Source organism: Tiliqua scincoides, chromosome 1 (assembly GCF_035046505.1).
Source record: "Tiliqua scincoides isolate rTilSci1 chromosome 1, rTilSci1.hap2, whole genome shotgun sequence".
In the NCBI taxonomy this organism is placed as follows: domain Eukaryota; kingdom Metazoa; phylum Chordata; class Lepidosauria; order Squamata; family Scincidae; genus Tiliqua; species Tiliqua scincoides.
Genome location: NC_089821.1, coordinates 218,685,750 through 218,707,532, shown reverse-complemented (window position 1 = coordinate 218,707,532; position 21,783 = coordinate 218,685,750). Strand labels below are relative to the sequence as shown.

General features: G+C 40.7%; 1 protein-coding gene across 8 annotated transcripts in view; it reads right to left on the bottom strand.

Annotated features, from left to right (window-relative positions):
• Positions 1-21,783, bottom strand: part of ARID1B (AT-rich interaction domain 1B) — a 505,408-nt gene that overhangs the window by 359,721 nt on the left and 123,904 nt on the right. For all 8 annotated transcript variants that reach the window (XM_066615941.1, XM_066615976.1, XM_066615949.1 and 5 more), the window contains exon 4: positions 7,532-7,642. In XM_066615941.1, coding sequence (XP_066472038.1) covers positions 7,532-7,642 — 111 coding nt within the window. The remainder of the gene's footprint in view (positions 1-7,531; positions 7,643-21,783) is intronic.

Genomic DNA, 21,783 nt, shown 5'->3' with positions numbered 1-21,783 from the left:
CCTGGGGCAAGGGGACAAATGTCCCCTTACCTTGAGGAAACCACCAGACTGCAAAATTACACTTTTATTCCCATAAGTTCCAATAGGAAAATATGACAAGTATTTGAAGTACAAATCTAGCACATTCTAAGGTATAATTTTGATATTTTTTGAAGATGGGGTATCCAATCCAGATTTTCTTAACTACGCCCAAGATCAGTATTGTAAAAGAGATGTTTAAAAACAAGACTGAAAAAAAATATTTAAGTATCCCAATGTGATATTCAAAAACATAGCTTTAAATTTAGAGAGGTTCTGGGAATACTATATAGCAGAACATGATTCTCAATTTTTGCTAATTAAACTAAAATGAATACAAAACTTTTTCCACATATTTCAAAATAACGTAATCAAAAAATGTCTCCATCGTGAGCTATAACTGAGGGTGGTTTCACATGTAACATCTGACAAAAGTGTGGTGGCCCTCTGTGTTGTGGACCTATACACACAAAATTTACTGTTACATGGATCATTTGCCATACAAGACCGTTCTAAATAGTTTTCACCTCCATAGAATACAAAGTGTCTTAGTATCTGCTACTTCATCAAAACTCCAATACTTAGACAAGCTCTACACATGTATGTTCATTCACTTCAGCATGTGAATGAATCATTAGTAGAGGTGCTTGAGAGTGGTGATTAAGGGCACAATCCCAACCCCTTATGTCAGTGCTTTCCAGCACTGATTTAAGGACAATGCTGCTCTGAGGTAAGGGAAGAAACATTCCCTTACTTTGAGGAGGCCTCCATGAGTGCCACCCAACTGCAGGATGCAGTACACGTCCCATTGCCAGTGCTGGAAGGCAATGACAAAAGGGGTTAGGACTGCGCCCTTGTAAGTAAACCTACTGTGTTCAGTAACACTTAGGCTGTAATCCTATTTTACTCACTGGAAGCAAACACCTCTAATTATTAGATTTTCAGATCACCTCACACAGCCTCAAATGCAATCATTTTCAAAGTCATCAGTTCGGCTGTGTGTCATCAAACACACATACATCTTGTGTGACACAATATTTAGGCTACAGAATAAAGGTGCTCCTCAGTTTAATCCCACCACAATGTTTAAGGAGTAGGGGATTAGATATATAATGTCAATTATTTCTAAAATAATTAGAATAATGATTATGATTGATGACAAGTCTCTCCCAATACAATAAAATCAAAGTATCCTTAATTTTGAACCGGGGGGGGGGGGATGGAAAAAGAGATAATCCCAGGCTGAAAACTGTGTGCATGTGTTATTTGTATACATTTCAAAATGGAAGATCCCAACATAGTTCTTAAATTGGAAGAATTGGGTCTAAATAAAAATGTACAAGTAATTATGCAATGAATGTCTACATTCAATACTACAAAATAAGCACAAGCAACAAAATGTAAATGTGTACTTTATATGCTATTAATTCCTGGCTTCCAAACTGATACAGAAAATCCACATCAGCAAAATAATGGGTTCTGTTACATTTTAAGCACACAAAATGGCTCTGTGGGCTCCTGAAATGTTAACTGAAGGATTGGTCCTTGAGATCTGCCACAGAGGCTCTGATCCCTGCCCACCATTGACACAGTTATTTCTGGTAGGTACCAGGGACAGGGTTTCTTTGATGGCTACTCCAGGCCTGTGGAATTCCTTGCTCACAGTTTACAAAAAGAAACTAAAAACTGTGCTTTATCTAAGAAGTCTTCTGCACATACTGTGATGTTAGAGCTGTAATTTTTTTTCTGTCATTGTGTTTAGAATGATTGCTGTAATTATGTACTGTATAGTATTTCAATTTATTTGAATTGTTATGTTTTGATTTTTAGAAAGGTGATTTTTAAGAATATTGTAAATAAATAACATTCCTGCACCAGTTTGTTCCTGTTTGTAGGAAGTATTATTATTATTAACAGTATTTATATACCGCTTTTCAACAGCAGCTATGTCTTTTTGTTTTTCAATAACTCGGTTTTTCTTCCAGATGACATGATCCAGTTAAATTAGGGGGAAAAGACATGATCTCTAGTTCCACAAATATATAGAAAAGCCACTGAGATCCAGGTGGAAATTACAAATTACGAATAATCAAAAATGTATTAAATAATCAAGCATGTATCTAGGAATTAAATATATTTAATATCCTAAACAGAGATGTCAGATTCTGGATTGACCGGCAGTTGGTGGGAGCTACCAACCCAGCAGTGTGCCAGGAGACAGGTTGGTGAGGCTCTGTTGGTCAGCTGGGCACATTTTCCCACACACTGCCTGGTGGGCAAACAATTCCTGTGCCAGAGCCAAGCAATGAATTTTTTTGGATGTGGCCTGTTGCATCCCTTTGGATGACCTCACTAATGATGGGAGACCTTGCTCCACAGGCTTTTGGGGGCAGGGATGATGGAATGTGCGATAAGGGCATCTCTGAACAGAAGTGGAGAACCCGCCACAGGCCACCCAAGAAGCAGGTCTTTCTGAGCAGGTCTTTCTCAGACATCCATGGGTTGGCTATGCAAGGCATGCAAACTGAGCTGGTCCACCAGGGGGCTAGGAAGGTATGGAGCCCTTCAACCCCTTCTCTGCCACCCCCCAGCCAAGGATGAGGTGACAGTATATGTACACTGAGGGCAGCAGCAGCTCCTTGGACTACAGATCCAACCCAGCCCAAGGAAGAAGTGTGTCAGGGCTGTAATGATGGACTCAAGGGGGAAATTAACCCCCTCCCTGGAGCAATCTCAGAGGCCTACTAGAACTGTCAAACTGCCTGCGGCAACTCTTTCCACACACTGGGATGTAGACCAGCCAAGAAGGAGAATTTGATCCAAGGGGCATGCACCTCTCACAGCAGCCCTTGCCCCGGCCGACAGATAGAGAATAGAGATAGAAGAGAATTCACCTTGCAACAAATAATGCTATGACATTATTTTTGATTATTTTTTATATTGTAATTTTCACCCAAATCATGGTTGTATTCCAAGTTGCCAGGGATCATACAGCCGGTGGGATGACTTTGGGATTACAATTACATTTGGCAACCTGAGTACCTTACGAATTTAAATCAAAAGCCAGAGCAGGAAACATTGCTTCTGCCCTAATAAGGCTGCTTAATGATTCAAACTGGATTTGGCAATGTGATTTTGTCACAACTATAAATAAGAGCAAGCACAATTCTCTTTACTCACATGCTTCTGGGAAAAACATTTTCAACTCATTTTACAAGTCCTCCTAAACAACTGCAAAACTACTGGGGGGAGGAAGTTTTGCAGGACTTCATGCAATGTACTACCCCAGACTAGCTCAACCCTAAAAATAACTAGTTTCTAAGATGCTGCTTGATAAACTGTAATGCTAAACAGCAAGCAGGATAGATACAGATATTGTATAATGCTATAATAAATGAATAAATTATTTAATTAATAAATAATTTAATAAATTATTTAATTATTTACACCTTATAATTACAAAGAAATAAGAAGTTCATATTCTGAGGTTTGAAATTTTAATGCTAAAAAAAATTCTGTGTTTTCCTGCTGGTGATGTTTCAAATTGAGGAGTGTTACTGCTGAGAGTGAAATCCCTGAGTAAGATCTCGCCAAGGTAAACTCACTTAAAGTTCCATTAATTTGAAAGAAATTATTAAGCACTTGATTAATGCTTTCCCAGTGAAATAATGGGACTTATAAGTGCTTACCTTTGTCAGGATCATTTACAGTATATAAAGGAGAATGTGTGCATATCCATGTCTGTGCTTGACATATGCAAGAGTTTCAGTTGAAAATGGACTGAACATAAAGCATTTTTTGAAGGTTCTGTGACAATCCCAAACTCCCTCTCAGCTGAATTGAGATCTAGGACCTTCCTATTGGCCTACCAGTGGGGGTTAAAAACATTTTTTTATTTAGCCTTCCCACCTTAGTTTCTTTTCTTATTTTTTCTCTTCTGTGGTGTTTTGATTATTCTGTTCTGACTATTGTTTTTGCTATTTCGTTCTTTTTTGCAGGGTTTGGGGGCTCCAATTCTATTCTCTCCCAGTGTTGGCACTGAGCTCCAGTACCAGCACTGGTTACCATAAAGGTGCCGGAAAGCACAGTTAATGGCACCGGGAGAACAAGGAGTGCTGGCGCTGGGTCCAGCACTGGGAGGCTGTTGCCGGGGACCACCAGCAGTAAGGTGGACTGCTGGGTGGAGGAACGGGGTTTCTGGGCAGGATGGGGACACACCAGGGCGGGAGGGTGTGGGACAAGCGGAGCCCTGTTCCACTGGACCCTATCCTCTGTGTCAGGCTGAAAAACCTGACATGGAGCTATTCCAGTCTGCGCTGGCAAAATAGCTGGCGCAGACTTCAAGGAGACCCATTGCAGCCCCTGCGCCCTTACTTAGGGGAAGGAAACAAAAGTCCCCTTCCTTCTAGGAGTCTTCTGGCAGCCCCAATGGGGCAGCTGGATACATCAGTTGCCATTTTGGCTCCACTGCACTCAACAGAACCGCCACTGTTAGGTTCAGGCTGTAAATTCCCTTGTCTTACTATTTGTAGAGGTGTTTGAAAACATTGTTATTTATTTTACTCAGAAGTAAGCCTATTGTGTTCAGTAAGTTTTAGGCTGTAATCCTATGTTATTCACAGGAAACAAACACCTCTTATTATTTGTAATGCTGCTGTCTGCATTACTTTTACTAATTATTAGCTGTTGCATTTTATTTTATTGTCATCCTTCATAAATTTAGGAATTGTTGTTAAGTCACTTTGGGCAGATAATGACAGGGGAAGCATGAAATATCAATATTTTAAATAAATCACTAAATAAAATGTGTCATATGCTAAGCTGTATGGAAAAAGAAAATAAAGTAGTAGGTAGGTAATTTTTTGCCCTTGTGGGGAAAAAAAGTTGAATCACAAACAAAATTATAAAACAGGACTACTGTTCTATACATAGATACGCCCCAGTATCTGCAGGAGTTCCATTCCAGACCCCCCAGATACTAGAAACCATGGATATTACAGGCACCTGACCTCTGAACCCACCTTGCACAATTAAACTTGCCATGGTGAGAGGTGAAATTCTTGCTTAAATGAGGTTGCTACAAGCTTAGGAGCCTAGGCTCTTGCAAATAACTAGACAGAGCTCAACAAGAAGTGAACCTTAACAGCTTCCTATTAACCACCAGTTAGGTTTTTGTTTTTTTTTAAAGGGCCGGGTTGCCTGGAGATACCTTCTCCTTTAAGAAACTTTGGCTGGGGTAAGACCTTAAATGAGCTAATGGGCTCATGGATGGGGGGTTCCACACCTTCCCTTCCCCCACAAGTCCATTAGGATTTTTTACCCCAGCCTAAAGCTCCCTTTGAAACATAAGATCCTAGCAATCTTCTGCTTTAAAGGGAGTTTACCCAAGCCACCTTTTCGGCTGCGGTATGTTCTTGACCTAATGGAGGCAGCCTTCTCCTTTAAGGAACTTTGGTTGGAATCCAACGACATCCCCCCATCCCATTAGGTCATTTAAGACCTTAAATGATCTTACCCAAACCAAAAAGTTTTTTAAAGCAGAAGATCCTAGTGATCTTCTGCTTGAAAAGGATCTTTTGGCTGGGGTAAGTTCCTTTAAAGCAGAAGACCCTAGGAATCATCTGCTTTAAAAACCTTTTTGGCTAAAGACCTTAAACAACCCGGACAAGCCCATAAGCACATTTAAGGTCTTACCCCAGCCAAAGTTCCTTAAAGAGAGGGCTGCCTCCCAGCAGCCTGGCCCTTTTAAAAAAAACTAGCAAGAGGTAAACAGGAAGCAAGTAAGGTCCATTTACTGTTAAGTTCCATCTAGTTATTTGCAAGAGACCAGGCTGTCAAGAGGCAGCCTGAAGGTCACTACAAGCTCTTAAACTCATATTGACCTCATCTAAGCAAAAATTTCAGCTCTTAACCCAATAAGTTCAAATCATGTGGGGGAGCATGCGGGGGGGGGGGGGGGCAGGTGTTTGCAGATAAGTGAAATTGTGAATACAGGATCTGTGGTTACCAAGGCATGCCTGTATGCTATTCAATATGGAAGAGAAAGATACATCATTTGAGAAAATCTATAAAGATTTTGGTTTGGAAATAGGTTCACAGTGATTAAATAACTTAAGTCATTTAGGATAACTTTTATAACACATCCAAATCTAAAACTGCCATATAGCTGCAACCCAATCAGAATCTCTCAAACTATTCTATCAATCACTGCAGTAGTATTCAGCTCCCACCAATTTTCCCTTTCAAGACAATATGCATACCTTTTATAAAGTCATACACAAAATACAATCAGGAATTTGTTGAGTCAAAGCCCTTTATAGATGGATACTACTTTTGCTCATATATAAATTTATTATCTAAGATTTGAAGAAAGGTAATCAAGGCAAAATACTAACCAAAACCAAGTTACAACTCTTCATAAAATGTGCAACAATCAAACAAAATCCACCACAACTTTTAAGGTCATTCCTAAAGGAGCACTTACACAAACAAGCATTGTCTATGTGAGCAAATAACTCACTTCTAAACATGCCTACTTGGAAGTAAATCCCACTGAGTTCAACAGAATATAGTTGCCAGTCAGCACTCGTCTAACTGCAATCATAAACCAAGCTCTTTTGGATTACAACATACATGTACTTCTACAATCACATAATCTTTTGAAGATGTCATCATCATCACTATTCAACATCATCACTGTTTTCTTACCAATTCACAAAATAAAAGAATTATCTAATTATCATTCTAAAGATGTTTTCCATATTATTAATCAAGAAAAGATTCACTCAGCTAAGTTAATAATGTAATTATGTGACAAAAAATATCACATAAAAGTTTTCCTTTAAAGCCCACACCTCTATGCAATCTGCATTGCTTGAATATGATGAGCTGACAAGCTATGGTGTCAAATGATCAGGCCATCCTGCAGTGCTCACCAAAGCCCCACATAAAATATGGTCATGCAAATCCACCCTAATGAAACACTTCTGAGATTTAAAAATTGAAAACGTAGCATTTGAAATGCTGAAAGGTAAGCTATACAAATGCTGGCTTGAATTTTTTTTTTTTTTTAAGTAGTGGAAGAGGAAAAGGCAATGTATTAATTTGAGACTTTTTCTATATGATTTTAAAGCAGAAAATGCAAGAATATTTTGGCCTTCTACAAAAGCCACCTGGAAGACAAATGTGTAGCACAATACCTACAAACATACACAGAGAGAAATGTTATTTTCAACCATGAATGTGTCTGTGCGTGCATACATCTGTGCGTGTGTGCTTATATATAGTTTTATAATGGCAGAGTGATAGAAAATCAGCTATATTTGAGGCAAAAAAAGTTATTCTCTGATCAGTAAAATGACTGTGTAGTGTCATTTTCTCATTTTGAAGTCCAATTAGAAATTTGATACTGAAGCTCATCAGATAGCTAAAATCTTGCTGTGCTGTGGAATTAACAGTATTGTTTTTAACCCCAAATATGACTTTTTTCTATCAAATAACAAAAAGTTCTTACTGGTAAGCTTGATGGTCTCTCTTGTTGTATTAGGTTCAATTCTTCATGGTTAGGCTTGCTTTGGGTGATTGGAGGTTGGGATCTGGTACCATAGCCTTCCTGAGACATGTCCTGGAGAAAACAGACATGAAACTTTCTATTACTCATATGCAACACTAGCCACGATAAAGTCCATGGGAAAGCAGGAAAGAATAACAATTCCTTTTAAGCAATTGATCCAGTCCCTCTGCTGGCACAGCTCACAAACACAGAAGATTTCCATAAGGCTCAAGAGATCTGTTTCTCTTCTCATCCCCTTAAAACTCTAGGAAAGTTCTCCTCACACACAGCATGAGAGCTGGGGTCATGCGCCAAGTTTTTCTGTGGAGGATCCAAGAAGCAAAAGACAATTTGAGCAGCGTTGGATAGTAAATAATCTGTAAGCCTGAAAACTAATCAGTAGGCCCTTCCATTTAGGGCATATCCCTATGGCAAACCTCAAATGACAGACATTTCATATAGCTCTAAAATAAAGGATAAGAACGTGACCCACTCCACCAGGACAGCAATAGAATTGTTTTTCCAGAGGCATGCACCAAAGTCCCTCACCAAAGGCTACTGAAAAAACTCCACAGTCAGGGAATTAGAGGACAGGTCCTCTCGTGGATTGAGAACTGGTTGGAGGCCAGGAAGCAGAGAGTGGGTGTCAATGGGCAATTTTCACAATGGAGAGAGGTGAAAAGCGGTGTGCCCCAAGGATCTGTCCTGGGACCGGTGCTTTTCAACCTCTTCATAAATGACCTGGAGACAGGGTTGAGCAGTGAAGTGGCTAAGTTTGCAGACGACACCAAACTTTTCTGAGTGGTAAAGACCAGAAGTGATTGTGAGGAGCTCCAGAAGGATCTCTCCAGACTGGCAGAATGGGCAGCAAAATGGCAGATGCGCTTCAATGTCAGTAAGTGTAAAGTCATGCACATTGGGGCAAAAAATCAAAACTTTAGATATAGGCTGATAGGTTCTGAGCTGTCTGTGACAGATCAGGAGAGAGATCTTGGGGTGGTGGTGGACAGGTCGATGAAAGTGTCGACCCAATGTGCGGCGGCAGTGAAGAAGGCCAATTCTATGCTTGGGATCATTAGGAAGGGTATTGAGAACAAAACGGTTAGTATTATAATGCCGTTGTACAAATCGATGGTAAGGCCACACCTGGAGTATTGTGTCCAGTTCTGGTCGCCGCATCTCAAAAAAGACATAGTGGAAATGGAAAAGGTGCAAAAGAGAGCGACTAAGCTGATTTTGGGGCTGGGGCACCTTCCTTATGAGGAAAGGCTACGGCGTTTGGGCCTCTTCAGCCTAGAAAAGAGACGCTTGAGGGGGGACATGATTGAGACATACAAAATTATGCAGGGGATGGACAGAGTGGATAGGGAGATGCTCTTTACACTCTCACATAATACCAGAACCAGGGGACATCCACTAAAATTGAGTGTTGGGCGGGTTAGGACAGACAAAAGAAAATATTTCTTTACTCAGCGCGTGGTCGGTCTGTGGAACTCCTTGCCACAGGATGTGGTGCTGGCGTCTAGCCTAGACGCCTTTAAAAGGGGATTGGACGAGTTTCTGGAGGAAAAATCCATTACGGGGTACAAGCCATGATGTGTATGCGCAACCTCCTGATTTTAGGAATGGGTTAAGTCAGAATGCGAGATGTAGGGGAGAGCACCAGGATGAGGTCTCTTGTTATCTGGTGTGCTCCCTGGGGCATTTGGTGGGCTGCTGTGAGATACAGGAAGCTGGACTAGATGGGCCTATGGCCTGATCCAGTGGGGCTGTTCTTATGTTCTTATGCAATTGCAGCTCAAGATGCTGTTAATTCATTAACAGACCAATTCTACATACATAAATCTTCCCAGCTGATGCAGGTGTGTCAAGGAGGAATGTGCTGCATGTTATGGTGGGGGGGGGGCAGTTGGAGAGAATAAGTGAACTAGTTTCACTTGCTCTAGGAAAATGTTCCATAGTCCCTATAGCAGTGTTCAGTCCTGCGCCTGCGCCAGGCATGTAAAAGCAGCAGAAAGGGAGAGAGATAGGATTCTATCACATGCTTATGCTGCCACACCCATCCTCTTCCTCCCTATTCTGCTACCCCAGTGATTTTCAACCTTTTTCATCTCACGGCACACTGAGAAGGCACTAAAATGGTCATGGCACACCATCAGGTTTTTGACAATTGACAAGGCACACCATGCTGCCAGTGGGAGGCTCACATCTCCCATCGGCCCTACTAATAAATGACCTTCCCACAAATTCCTATGACACACCTGTGGACCACTCACAGTACACTAGTGTGCCACGGCACAGGGGTTGAAAATGGTTGTGCTACCCCTTCCTGACCTTCCTCCCCATTCCACCCACTGCCTGCCCCCACTGCCACCATTCACTGGCAGATCGTGTCCTGACCACTGGCAAGCGTGCAGCAGCCCACAGCTGCTGTGGTGACTTGCTATGCTGGCTGGCGCAGCTGGAGCATGCAATGGACTTCTGCCAGGACTCAGGCACTTCTGCCAAATCAAAGCAGTTAGCAATTAGAAATACCATAGATACTCGTCCATAGGGCGATAAATTTGTCCCAACAGATAGCTCCTGAAGCAACCCTTCGCCTTATCTGCAGGGCCACTAGGGGTCAGGGTTGTTTCAGGCACAGCGCAGAGCAGCAGTGGTGCTGCTGAGGAGGGTGATGCGCCACCCACTCCCCAACGCGCGCTTCTCACCTCGAGCGGGGAGCCTGACTGAGCTGCTTGGCTCGCCTGCCGCTCCCGCCTTGCTGCTCCTGGGCATTGCAGTCCCACCCGCTCAGACTCCCTGAGCCTGGTCTTCTTGGCTCTGACTTCCTCCTCCTCCGACCCTGCTAGTCTTCGAAAGGACAGGAAAGGGGAGCAGGAGCCTGGAGCACATCCCATGCATGTCGTCAATGGGGCTTACTCCCAGGAAAGTGCGCATAGGATGGCAGCCTTTGAGCCCAAGCCTGTGCATGCCTACTCAGAAGTAAATTCCATTGTCAATGGGGCTTACTCCCAGGAAAAGACCATAGCTTGAAGACGGGGAGAGAGACAGGAGGGTTGCTTCTTCTTTCAGAGTCTACAGCTCTGCAACTACTTCTTCTGAGAGAGAGGGAGGAGGGGAGCCCCCCAAACAGCCTCCCTCCCTCCCGACTGCCCCCACTCCTGCACTGCCTGCTTCTCTCTGCCCTTCAGCCCCAGCCCCTCTCTTCCCTTCACCAGCCTTCACTGTGTTGTACTGTTTTCTCCCCCTTCTCCTCTCCCACTGTGCCCCCCTTCTCCCTTCCCCACTGTCCCTCTTTCTCTGCCCCCTATTTACAAGCCATGCAATCAGGGAAATTGACCAGGAAACTGAATAGAGCAGCAGACAGCAGTTTCCATTTGCACATCCTCCCCAAGATAGAGAGTAGAGTTGAACTGGCTCTTCAGAATCACCCTGCTTCTTTAAGAGTGAAACCCCCCATGTCAGCCTTGATCCTGTTGTAAATCAAGAGGAGGAAACAGCCCTCAGACCAGGTGAGGGTGGGCCTGTTTCAGCTGCAGGATGCACCTTCCCTGAAAGTGAAAACACTCCCATCAAATGTCTCACAAACTACAATTCGGAGTACCATTACTTAGGAATTACACCCAGGGAAAGCAATGGGTCTGCTTCTGAGTAAATAGGGTTTTAGCTTTGTGCAGCTGCACTTGATCACAGCCATTTGCTGTTGGTTGTCTCTGCTGTGAATCGAATTGCACAATCCCAGTTGTGTTCTAAGTTGTATGTTATATGTAGAGCTTCTGGCTTAAGAGCAGAAGACTCTGCCTTTGCACTGTTTTGCACCAGAAATGTCCTGAGAAATTCTGAGAGATCACCTTTTTTATGTTTTAGTTTATTTCCTGTGCTAGTCTTCAATCACTGGTTCATACATGAATTGATCACCAAAAATTAGCTATTGGTGGGGCTTTCACAGTCAACTAGCTACCTCCCTTCCTGGCCCTGCAAAGCATTCTGGAGCACTGCCGTTATTCCATTCTCTTTCAAGTACTCCTAAAGGTCCTGCTGAGTGCCCCTGGGGGTACATGAACCCCAGGTTGGGAACCACTGTTCTATTAGTATGTTGTTTACAGTGCAGTTACCCTTTGATAGTGTTTACAAAAAGATGGTGAAGACCAGAATTTAAAAGTTTATGAATAAAAATGAATCTTATGATCTTTTACTATATTTTTAATAAATTAGAGACTATCAGTTCTTAGGTAACAATTACTGGTAGGTTATTTTTCAAGATCTGGCCTAGGGTAAAATCAGACAAAACTATAATCAGACACCCCCCAAGTTTATGACCCCGACTTATCTGAGGGTCATAGAAAATTCTATTTCTTCCTCAAAACCTGCTCGACTTATCTGTGAGACCGACTTGTGGGCGAGTGCCCGAAGTCCTTATTAAAGAGATAAGTTTTTAGTTTATTTTTGAAAACCAGGTGGATGGAAGGGAATTCTATAGTCATGGGGCAAACATTGAAATCACAGGTACATGCCAGATATAACTGTATCAGTAGTGGGTCATAGATAAAGGCCTCTGTAGCAGATCTCCATGAGCAGAAAGTTTGTATTGTAGTAGGCAGTCCTTCAGGTAACACAGTACTAGATCACTGAGGTCTTTGCAGATCAAGACTTTGAACTGAGCCCGGAAACAAACTAGAAGCCAGTGTAGTTGGTGCAAAATTGATGTTACATGCTTCCAACTACTTGCTCTCCACCAATAATCTGGTGGTAGCATGATAAGGTCACTGCACATCTTCCATATCCCCCATCCAGTTCTTTTTCTCTACCTGGTCAATTTACTGTGCTCCGGATGTAATACGCTTGGGGTAGATTTGAAGATAAAACAGGGCTCTGCTAAGTTCCGTTGAGGTCCTCTGCACATAGGTGCTACATCCACAGTGGACTGGATTATATTTTAAGAATTTATCTCAGTAATTTTAAAATCTAGTTGCTTTGGAAATTTGGAAATTATTTTAGTAAGCTGTCAGTAATCTTGCCCTCAGTTGCTCTTTAGTGGTACTGAAGTCAATGGGATTTATCGTTATTAGCTGATATCAGAATTACCAGAGCCAAACTTCACAGCATACTTTTCAAGCAAAGTCTGTCAAATGAAAGTAGAACACTGAAAACTGAACATATTACCTATTTTGCAAAGGCTGTCCTAGGGCTGAGGCACAAGTTAAGAGAATGTTGTTTCACCCTTCAACATAAGAAAGCATAAATATATAGCAATCTATGCAGAAATCAGTTTTACTTTAAGTTTACAGGTATGTGTTCATTCCAAGTCTTACCTGCAACACCAGTCAATCTTTAGTTCTTGTTTTTAAGTATACAATCAAGAAATAAGACAGATCATGAAACAGATATTTTAGCATGTGTAACTGGCATAGAAAATTGAAGAACCAGTTTCCAAATGTAGAGAAGAAATATCACACCTTAAAATTCAAGGGAAGGAGAGCTGTTTTTGTTGTTTTTCCCCCATTGCCTAACAGATTGCTCTCTTAATTTGTTTTTCCTGTCTTTTCATTTGCAATTTGGATAAACAACTGAATGAGAACAATTATTTTTACATACAACATTTTTAGCTTGAAATACACGGTAATAATTTTTGCACACCACCCCCAGAAGTACACTCACAATTACACTACTGATCTTTAGGAGGGACTGCCTGTTCTTCTTCTAGACAGAATTGACCCTTTAATGAAGTCATACGATCTTCAAAACGATACATTTTGTTATCCATTATGAATATCTCCAAAAGCTGTATATACTGAAACCACTGTCAACTGAATCCTTCCTCTAATAGCTCCTCTCTTGTCTTCATCCTATATTCCGTAAGTGTAAAAGTTATTAAATGTCTGTATAATAATATAAGTGTAAAAGTTATTTTACAAGTGTAAAAGCGTAAAAGTGTAAAAGTTATTAAATGTCTGTATAATAATATAATAATAATTAAATGTCTGTATAATAATAATATTATTATAATATATATAATATATTATAATAATATAAGTTTCTGTGGAACCTATATGACGACCAATAAAAGCTTCTTCTGGAGAGAACCATAATTCTATTTTTGTATAAAACCTATTTTTATACTTATTCCAAACACTCAACAAAGCATGTCTAACATAATGAATTTTAAATTCTGAATTTGCTTTTAATTTATCATATAATAGAAATCCATGCCAACCTGTACACATGTTCCTGGGATAAAAAATTTTTTATCTATTTAGTCTTGTTGTTTTAATGCGTTTTATGACATTTAAATGTTGTTAGCTACCTTGGGTGCCCTCCAGGGAGAAAGGCAGATTACAAATCAAATCAATAAATCAATAAGTTCCCCTGAGGACTATGGGACTAAATTCTGAGCAGAATATGTGATTGCTCTGTGGGTTAGTCAACTCTTTGTGGGTGTATTAAACACATGTTGACAAGTGGGTCTCCAATCGTGCAAGACAGATGAAAGACACAAAGAGTAAAAAAAAACAAACCTTGAAAGTACTCAAGGCTTTAAAGGTTTTCTTCTCTTTCTGGCATGTTAACTAGCAGAAATGGCATGTTAACTAGCAGAAACGAAGAACTGTTTTCTTCAAAAACAGGGAAACCTGCTAAAAATCATGCTTTTTTATGCTTATCCATTTCTTTTAATTTGGGTTCTATTGAAACATTGTGAATTATAAATTAAATGACAGCAAGAAAAAAAAAGTGTTGGAAATTGTTTTAATGCCAATGAAACTGATAGGTCAATGTCATTTTGCCATGCAAACTATCTTTAAGTATATTCCAAGCAAAGACCAGCTCTTCCATTTGGTTACCAGCAAAGAGTAGCAATTAGGCCAAGAGAGAGAAAGGATGATGGCTGAAATCTTATTATCCACTATGACATGCCCTATCCCCCCTCCTAAACTTCTGCTTGTGGTTCAGTTCTCCTGCTGTGTTGGCCAACAGGTTCTTCTGGATTAACAGCAGGATTTAAAATCAACAAATGGCACCAGGCTTCTATTCAGCAGCTTAGCCCCTGTCACAAAGCAACATAAAGGTGGCAGGACAGATTCACAATAGGCAACCAAATGAGCAAACCTTTGCTTTTTCTTTGAAATTTAAACACACACTTATTTGTTATCATCACAGAAGTGTCTATAATAAATCCTCCACAGAAAACAGTAGCAGTTACATTGTTTGTTCAACCAGCTGTCTTCTTTCTGGTTTACTATTCCAGCCAACAAACAAACAAGCATTAAAAATAGAACTGACATTAAATTTTGAAAATAGGCTGTCAAAGTGGGGTGGAGAGTGGCAGCTAGAAAAGTAAAGTGCCTAGAGAGGGAACAGTTCAGGGAGTAGGATATGGTGGGATCAGGGCCTCATGATTAATTAAGTCACAATTGTTGCATCTTTCATTTTTCATGTCTAGCTCTTTATATAAGCAGTGAAAAAGCTTTAAATTGGGAATCCTAAATGCTCAGCTCAAAAAATGATCAGGTACTATAAGGACCAGAAAAATCAATTAACTTTAAAAGCAAAATTGCATCATTTCTATGCAATTTTAGTGCAGAGTCTTTATTACACTCACCCACTTTCACTGGTACTAACTACCTATAGTGCAATGATTTGCCTGTGCAGTTGAGGTAGAATTACAAGGGCAATCTAAACAACAAGAGTCTCGTAGCACCTTAAAGACTAACACATTTATTTCAGCATAAGCTTTCGTAGAGTCCATCGAATGCATGAGGTGCTATTCTCACTTTGCAGGTGCAGGCAGGTGCACTCACAAATGCACACACAAAATGAGAAACACAATTGTTTAAAAATGGGATGAAAGAGGTACAGTTACTGATCATCATACATACATCAATAGCAAACTCAGGTAGTTGAGTGCCTGTCAGACTGCAAGCAATACAAGGTCAAATCAAAATAAGGTTGCGTATTCTAAACACAGGGAAATGATCACATATGCAGAAGTACATACACTGGTCAATTAACAGGGGAAAAAATCAACACACTGCCCCCAAATACCCTCATATAAACTGAGCATGCTCAACTGGAAAACAACAACAACAGTAGAACATAGGATGGGGAAGGAATTGGCCTGCTTAAGCCATTAACAGCTGGAGGTGAGCATTAGGCTGGGAAGAGAGAATGTTGTTGCAAATCCCACTTGTTATTAAGAAAGTGGAAATACAAGTGGAGCCTATTTATCTGTGTTAGTTCTATTTCGTGACCTGGCTCGATTAACAAAAAACTAAATTCCATAGAGTTAAGCAAATATGCTGCGGCCTGACACTTGTGGCTGGAAGGAAACTAAGGCAGCTGCTATCAATCCCCTCCCCTTCTTCACCTCCCCTGCTCCGCACTCAGCCCTCCCTGTTGCTGCTTCTTTCACAGGTGGGATGCTGAGCTTTTAAGAGTCCAGTCCTATGCATTTCTACTCAGAAGTAAGCCCCATTGTAGTCAATGGGGCTTACTCCCAGGAAAGTGTGGAGAGGATTATAGCCTAAATCTCATGCTTTGCTTGCTGGGAAGACTTGCTTCCTGGGCTGTTTTGTTTTCATAGGCTGGAGCACGAGGAGCCTGCAGCATCTGGGGCGGGGGGGGGGGGGAGGGAATTGGGAAACACTCCCTGGGTTTTTTAAAGCAATCCCCTCTGTTGCTACCGCACCTGTGTGTGTGTGTATGTGTGTGTGTGTGTTGAGTTGAGTTGAGACAAAACTGCAGATAAAAAATCCGTGGATAAATATGTTGCACCTGTACAAGGCATATGGTGCAGTGAGGATCAGTGGTATCACTAGGGTTTGCATCACCCAGTGTGGGAGGCCAGCACATCACCCCCCTGTAGTGGGCGGGGCAACACTCTAGGTGGTGGGCATGGTGATCTACCATTGCCCCGCCCCCACTGGTTTTTCGGCTGTACCTTTTGATGGAATAAAGATATTTCAACATAGTTTGTTTCATCGCATTCTGCATGAAATTACACATTGATTGATATATAACATGATGGTATTATTCCTCCAAACTCCGATTTTAGTGATTTTGGTCACTAGTCGTGTCACCTCCCCCCAGGGTGTCAACTTACTAAAACATTATTGGAGCAGTTCTCAAACTTTTAGCACTGGGACCCACTTAGATTGACAATCTGTCCAGGACCCATCATAAAGCAAATTAAAATAAATAATTATAAATAAATTAAAGTAAAATCAATAAATAAGGGAAAGCCAGCCCTGTTCAACCAAGGGAATTTTCTCTGTAGCCTGCCTGCAATACCCCCCCCCCCCAAAAAAAAGAATCAGTAAGATTTTCACCCCTACCCAGTATCCAGTTCAATTTAAGTTCTTATATTTCAAGCATATCACTATCCGGACCCACCTGGCTTTGCAAGTGAGAGCCCAATTCTATGCCTGTCTACTCAAAAGTAAGTCCTATTATAGTCAGTGGGGCTTACTCCCAGGAAAGTGTGGATAGGACTGCAGACTAAAACAGAAAAAAATTTCACCTTACCCTGTCAAGCCTGTTTCATTCTTTTTTATGGGGGGGCTGCCTTCTGGAGCATTTGTTGAGCTCCAGTTGCATCAGATCAAGACCATTCTGGTGGCCTCACATTTCCCTTTGCCTGACCTGCCAGGAGCCGAGGCACATTTGCTTACTCGCAATTAAAGGTGACCATGTGGCTTAGTTTTGCTTTCCATAGGGCTCAATACATTCATCAGCTTGGAGGGAGGGACCTCCTTCTCGGGTGTTTTTTTGGGGCTACATTCATTGGATCAGGACCATTCTGGTGTTGTTGGATTCCTCTCTGCCTGTCCTTTCAGATGGACTAAGGCATGTTCACCTACTTGTGAGTAAACGCGCGATACCCCTTGGTTTCTCTTTTTGTTTTCCAGTTTTTTGCCAATAACTTTTGATAGAAAGGAGATATTTCACTCCCGTGTTTTGCATTGCATTCTGCTCAAAATTCCGCATCCAACGGTATATAACATGATGGTATTACTCCTAACCACCACGATTCTAGCGAGTCACCCTCCCAGTGCGCTTCACCCCCCTCTTGCGCGTCACCGGGTGCAGCCCGCACCCACCGCGCGATGCCACCGGTGAGGATTCACAATGGCAGCAGATAAAGTAGTCTGTTATAGTAGAGGGCAAAAACTGTAAAATTGTATCATGGATCACATTCTTGTCTCATTCCAAAGCCCACATGAGCTCTGGTGAACACATGGTACTCTTCTGTACATGGGTTGCCTCATTCATTTCAACTGAGAAAGGATCAGTGTGACCAAAGAAATGCATAGGTGGATTTAATCTGCTTCTCCACTTAAATGAACACAGTAGTGCATGCAGCTCTGAGTGACAGACTGAGCTACTGCGTTCATACTGTGTATTTTTAATGTATTTTAATGTTTCATTGTTAGGCACCTTGGGTGAGAAAGGCGGAATACAAATCGAATAAGTAAGAAGCAGAAGCAGTAGCAGAAGAAGCAGAAGAACTGATGGATGGAGGAATCCCACAAAAGTCTCCTTAATGCCGGTTGTTTTTGTTTTAAAATGTGCAACCGAGAAGTCACAGCATGCAGACTACTCTAATTTCTATTTTACTCATAAAATGGTTTTGTATTTTATTTTTTAAAAAATGTTATGATCAAACATTGCAGAATAAACTGCTGAACTGTCTGACTCCTGCTTGTTACAAAACATTCTAAACACTCTAGAAAGCAAAGAATGCTAGAAATAGTTTTTCCCCCAAGTATAAAGGCATAACAAGACAAGACATATTATAGCATAAAGATTAGGTAATGATGTCACATCATTACAGAAGTGCTTGGTTTTGTTTTCAGTATTTTCTTTAAATTGCTGGATAACTTTTTCCTGTATTTTCTGTCCTAAAAAACAACTGCATTGTTAAGAAACAGATGTTTTTTCCTGTATTTCAGCCCTAAAACTTTAAAATGGCTTACCGTGAAAACATAAAAAATGAAACAGTAGCATGGAATAATTTTTTAAATCATAATAAAATATCAGTCATAACAAAAATTCTGATTTTCTTGCCACCAACTCTTTTCATTAAAGGCAGCAACAACTATAAAATCAACCAGCTCTATCACCCACAAAAGAGCAGATGGAAAAGAAACATCTTCAGTAAGCACTTAAAAGAGGACTGTCACTTCTGATTGGACAGGCGAGGGGATCCCAGAGCAATGGATGCCATAACTGAAAATGTCTTATACCTATTAAATGACAAAATGCCAATAGTGTTGGAACCTGAAAAAACAACTTCCATCTATGTGCGTATAAAAGAAAGGCTGACATGGAAGACTGGCACGGAAAACGTTCACTTTAGACCATTTATATTCCGACAGCTGCCCAGAGTCATAGTATCATAAGTAGCAACAAAAGCTTGAACTAGCTGAAAGCACAATTTCCAGAATGAATTAATTGCCACTCCTTCTTTAGGGCTCAGGGCAGTGACAAACATTGGTTCATGCGCCTTAAACAGCTCACAACAGAAATGGTCTTGATAAATGATCCTAAGCAAGAGGCAAATCGTGCAGTAAAGATACATATAATGAGGTTGGTAATTTTTCTCAGATTCCATCATTCATGATTAAAATTCCAGTACACCCAAAAAATAGAAATTTAACCGCACAGATATCAATGGTGGTATTAAATACTGCCCTATACTCTATTTTATTTTCACTTTAGTTTCTTTCTCTCCAGGGGAAGGAGTTCCTGGGAAAAGGTGTCACGTATTGGTGTCAAGTTAAGTAGCACCAACTCTTACTACACACCTTTTAACGTGTTTAGCGTTTTGCTGAACACATGTGAACGTGATTCCTCATTGAATTAGCCTCTTTCCCTCCTTTCATTATTAATATCTGAGGTGATTCAAGCTTTCCTGCAGGAGACAACAGTTAGAATGTACAACTTCTGTGGCACCACTGGAGGACAAATGTGATATATATATAGTATGCCTTCTTGTTTGAGATATTTGCACAGTTGGTAATTCATCCACTATATGTCTATGGAGGGACTGTTTTGGTTGTCTTCCTAACAGCTAACCCTCTAGCTGGATTGCACCTTCACCCTTGCTTTGCTGGGCATGGAGACCAGAAAGCTGCCTCTGGGTGACCTGATTTAGAAAATTCCTTCTGAAATGTGTAGGGCTGGACAACTGCCTGCATTCGGACATGTTTAATTTATTGTGTTCCTGTCTTAATATCTCAGTTTCTCTCAATACTAAATACTGTACAGACATTCTCTCTTTGTGTACTGTTCACTATAACACTGTTTCATTATAGCACTCTTTGTCCCGAGTGCAATTTTTACAGTCCTATAAAAAAGAAACAGATTAAAATCCATAAAACTGTCAAAGAGTCGGTGCAGAAAAGTACAGTTCTCTGCAAGGTGCTTTTAACCACTAGAAGCTGTGCATTCAGGCTAGTACAGTAGCAGTGAAAGCAGCATATTCTGGTTAGCACAGAGCCAATTCACTTGCTACCAGGAAACACTTCAGGACAAGAAACAGTAGGCAAGGCAAACTACCCCAGATGCCTTCTTCAACAAGATGAGTCTTTCTACAGTTCCAGCCAATATTCCAGCCAATATTCATTCTGGTGGTGTAAGGCCCAAATAGGCTGAAATTCTCAAAGTCTGGCCATCTCAAAATTCCATAAATTATTTCTATTGCTTAAACTACAATATTTTGTTCGTCCATTAGGAAAAATGGACTAAGAGGAAATAAAGTAATTGAGATACCAGAGCTTCACTAGAGTTTTACAACTTCAAATTGCAAAAGTCCCTGAGTAACCGGCTGTTCAGTTTTGTTGTGAACTTAAACAGGCTGGTAATAAGACAGTAGATACGAGAAATTATAATTCGATACCAATTGATAAAACTCATTACAAGACATTTCAGTTGATATCGCTGTTAAATCTGGTGTGTTTCTGAGTGGCCCATACAACTACAAAAATAAGAAATGTATCTTCTACGCTACATACTTAGGGCAAATAGAAATGAAAACCAAGATAAAGGTCCCAATCCTATCCAGCTTTTCAATGTTGATGCAGCTGTACCAACAGGGCACGCACTGCATCGGGGGGGGGGGGAGGCAGTCAGTGCTGGAACATTGGATAGGACTGGGCCAAAAGTTCAATTCCTCCTGTGCTCTGTTGCACAAATTCTGTGCCACTGAGACATGTGTCACTCAAAATATTGTAATTCAGGGTCTCATTCCCTTCCTCATCAGTTCATGTGAATCAGAACTGGAAAGAGCTATGTTTTAATCCAAAAACCTTCCAAGCAGTCTGTTGTCATAACATAAGATAATATGGTTGTCTGCAAAGAACAATCAAGCAAATATAGTCTACACAGTGTGTCAACATTTAAGAACTGCTGTCTTATAAGATTTTAAACCTGCCATGTGGTCTTTAATTCAACAGCAATATGTGACAGCAGTAAGATAGGTCAAATCTTGAATGGAGGTCAAAACTCAGCATAGCAGTCAGGGAAAACAGTACAAGACTAATGCAGAAAATTACTTTACCCACCAACATTTAAAACAGAATAAAGCTGCTGCGTTTGAAGCTACAGAAAGAAATGTACTGCAATTCATTTATTCCTGATAATGTCCTACAAGCTTCTAAGTACGTATCTGTTTTCTTTCCATCAGAACAGCATGTATCTCTTTTCTTTCTATCATCTATTTAAGGAAAGAAAACTCATATTTTAAGATATAACCAAAACTTCATTCAAAACTGAAGGCTCCAAAAACAGCTTTCTAATAAAACACATAGACCACTGACCAAACACCAACCACTACAGCTCACGTGGGACTTACATGTAACATCATGATTGCCTTCAATCAGGTCCCAATTATCATTTAGAATATTTATATACCACTTTCCAATATGAGTAGTTCACAAAGCGGTTTACATAGTTAAATAAATTAAATGGTTCCCTGTTCCCAAAGGACTTAATCTTAAAGGCAAAACAAACAAACAAACAAACAAACAAAAGGAGATGCCAGCCACCAGCCACTGGAGATGACACAATGCTGGGATGAAGAGGGACAGTTGCTCGACCCCTGATAAATATAACACCACCACTTTAAAAGGTGCCTCTTTGAAAAGTCAAAGCTTATTCACTGTCCATTTATTGCAAGCTAGCTGCCACTTTGCTTCATCCAGTCCGAATCACAA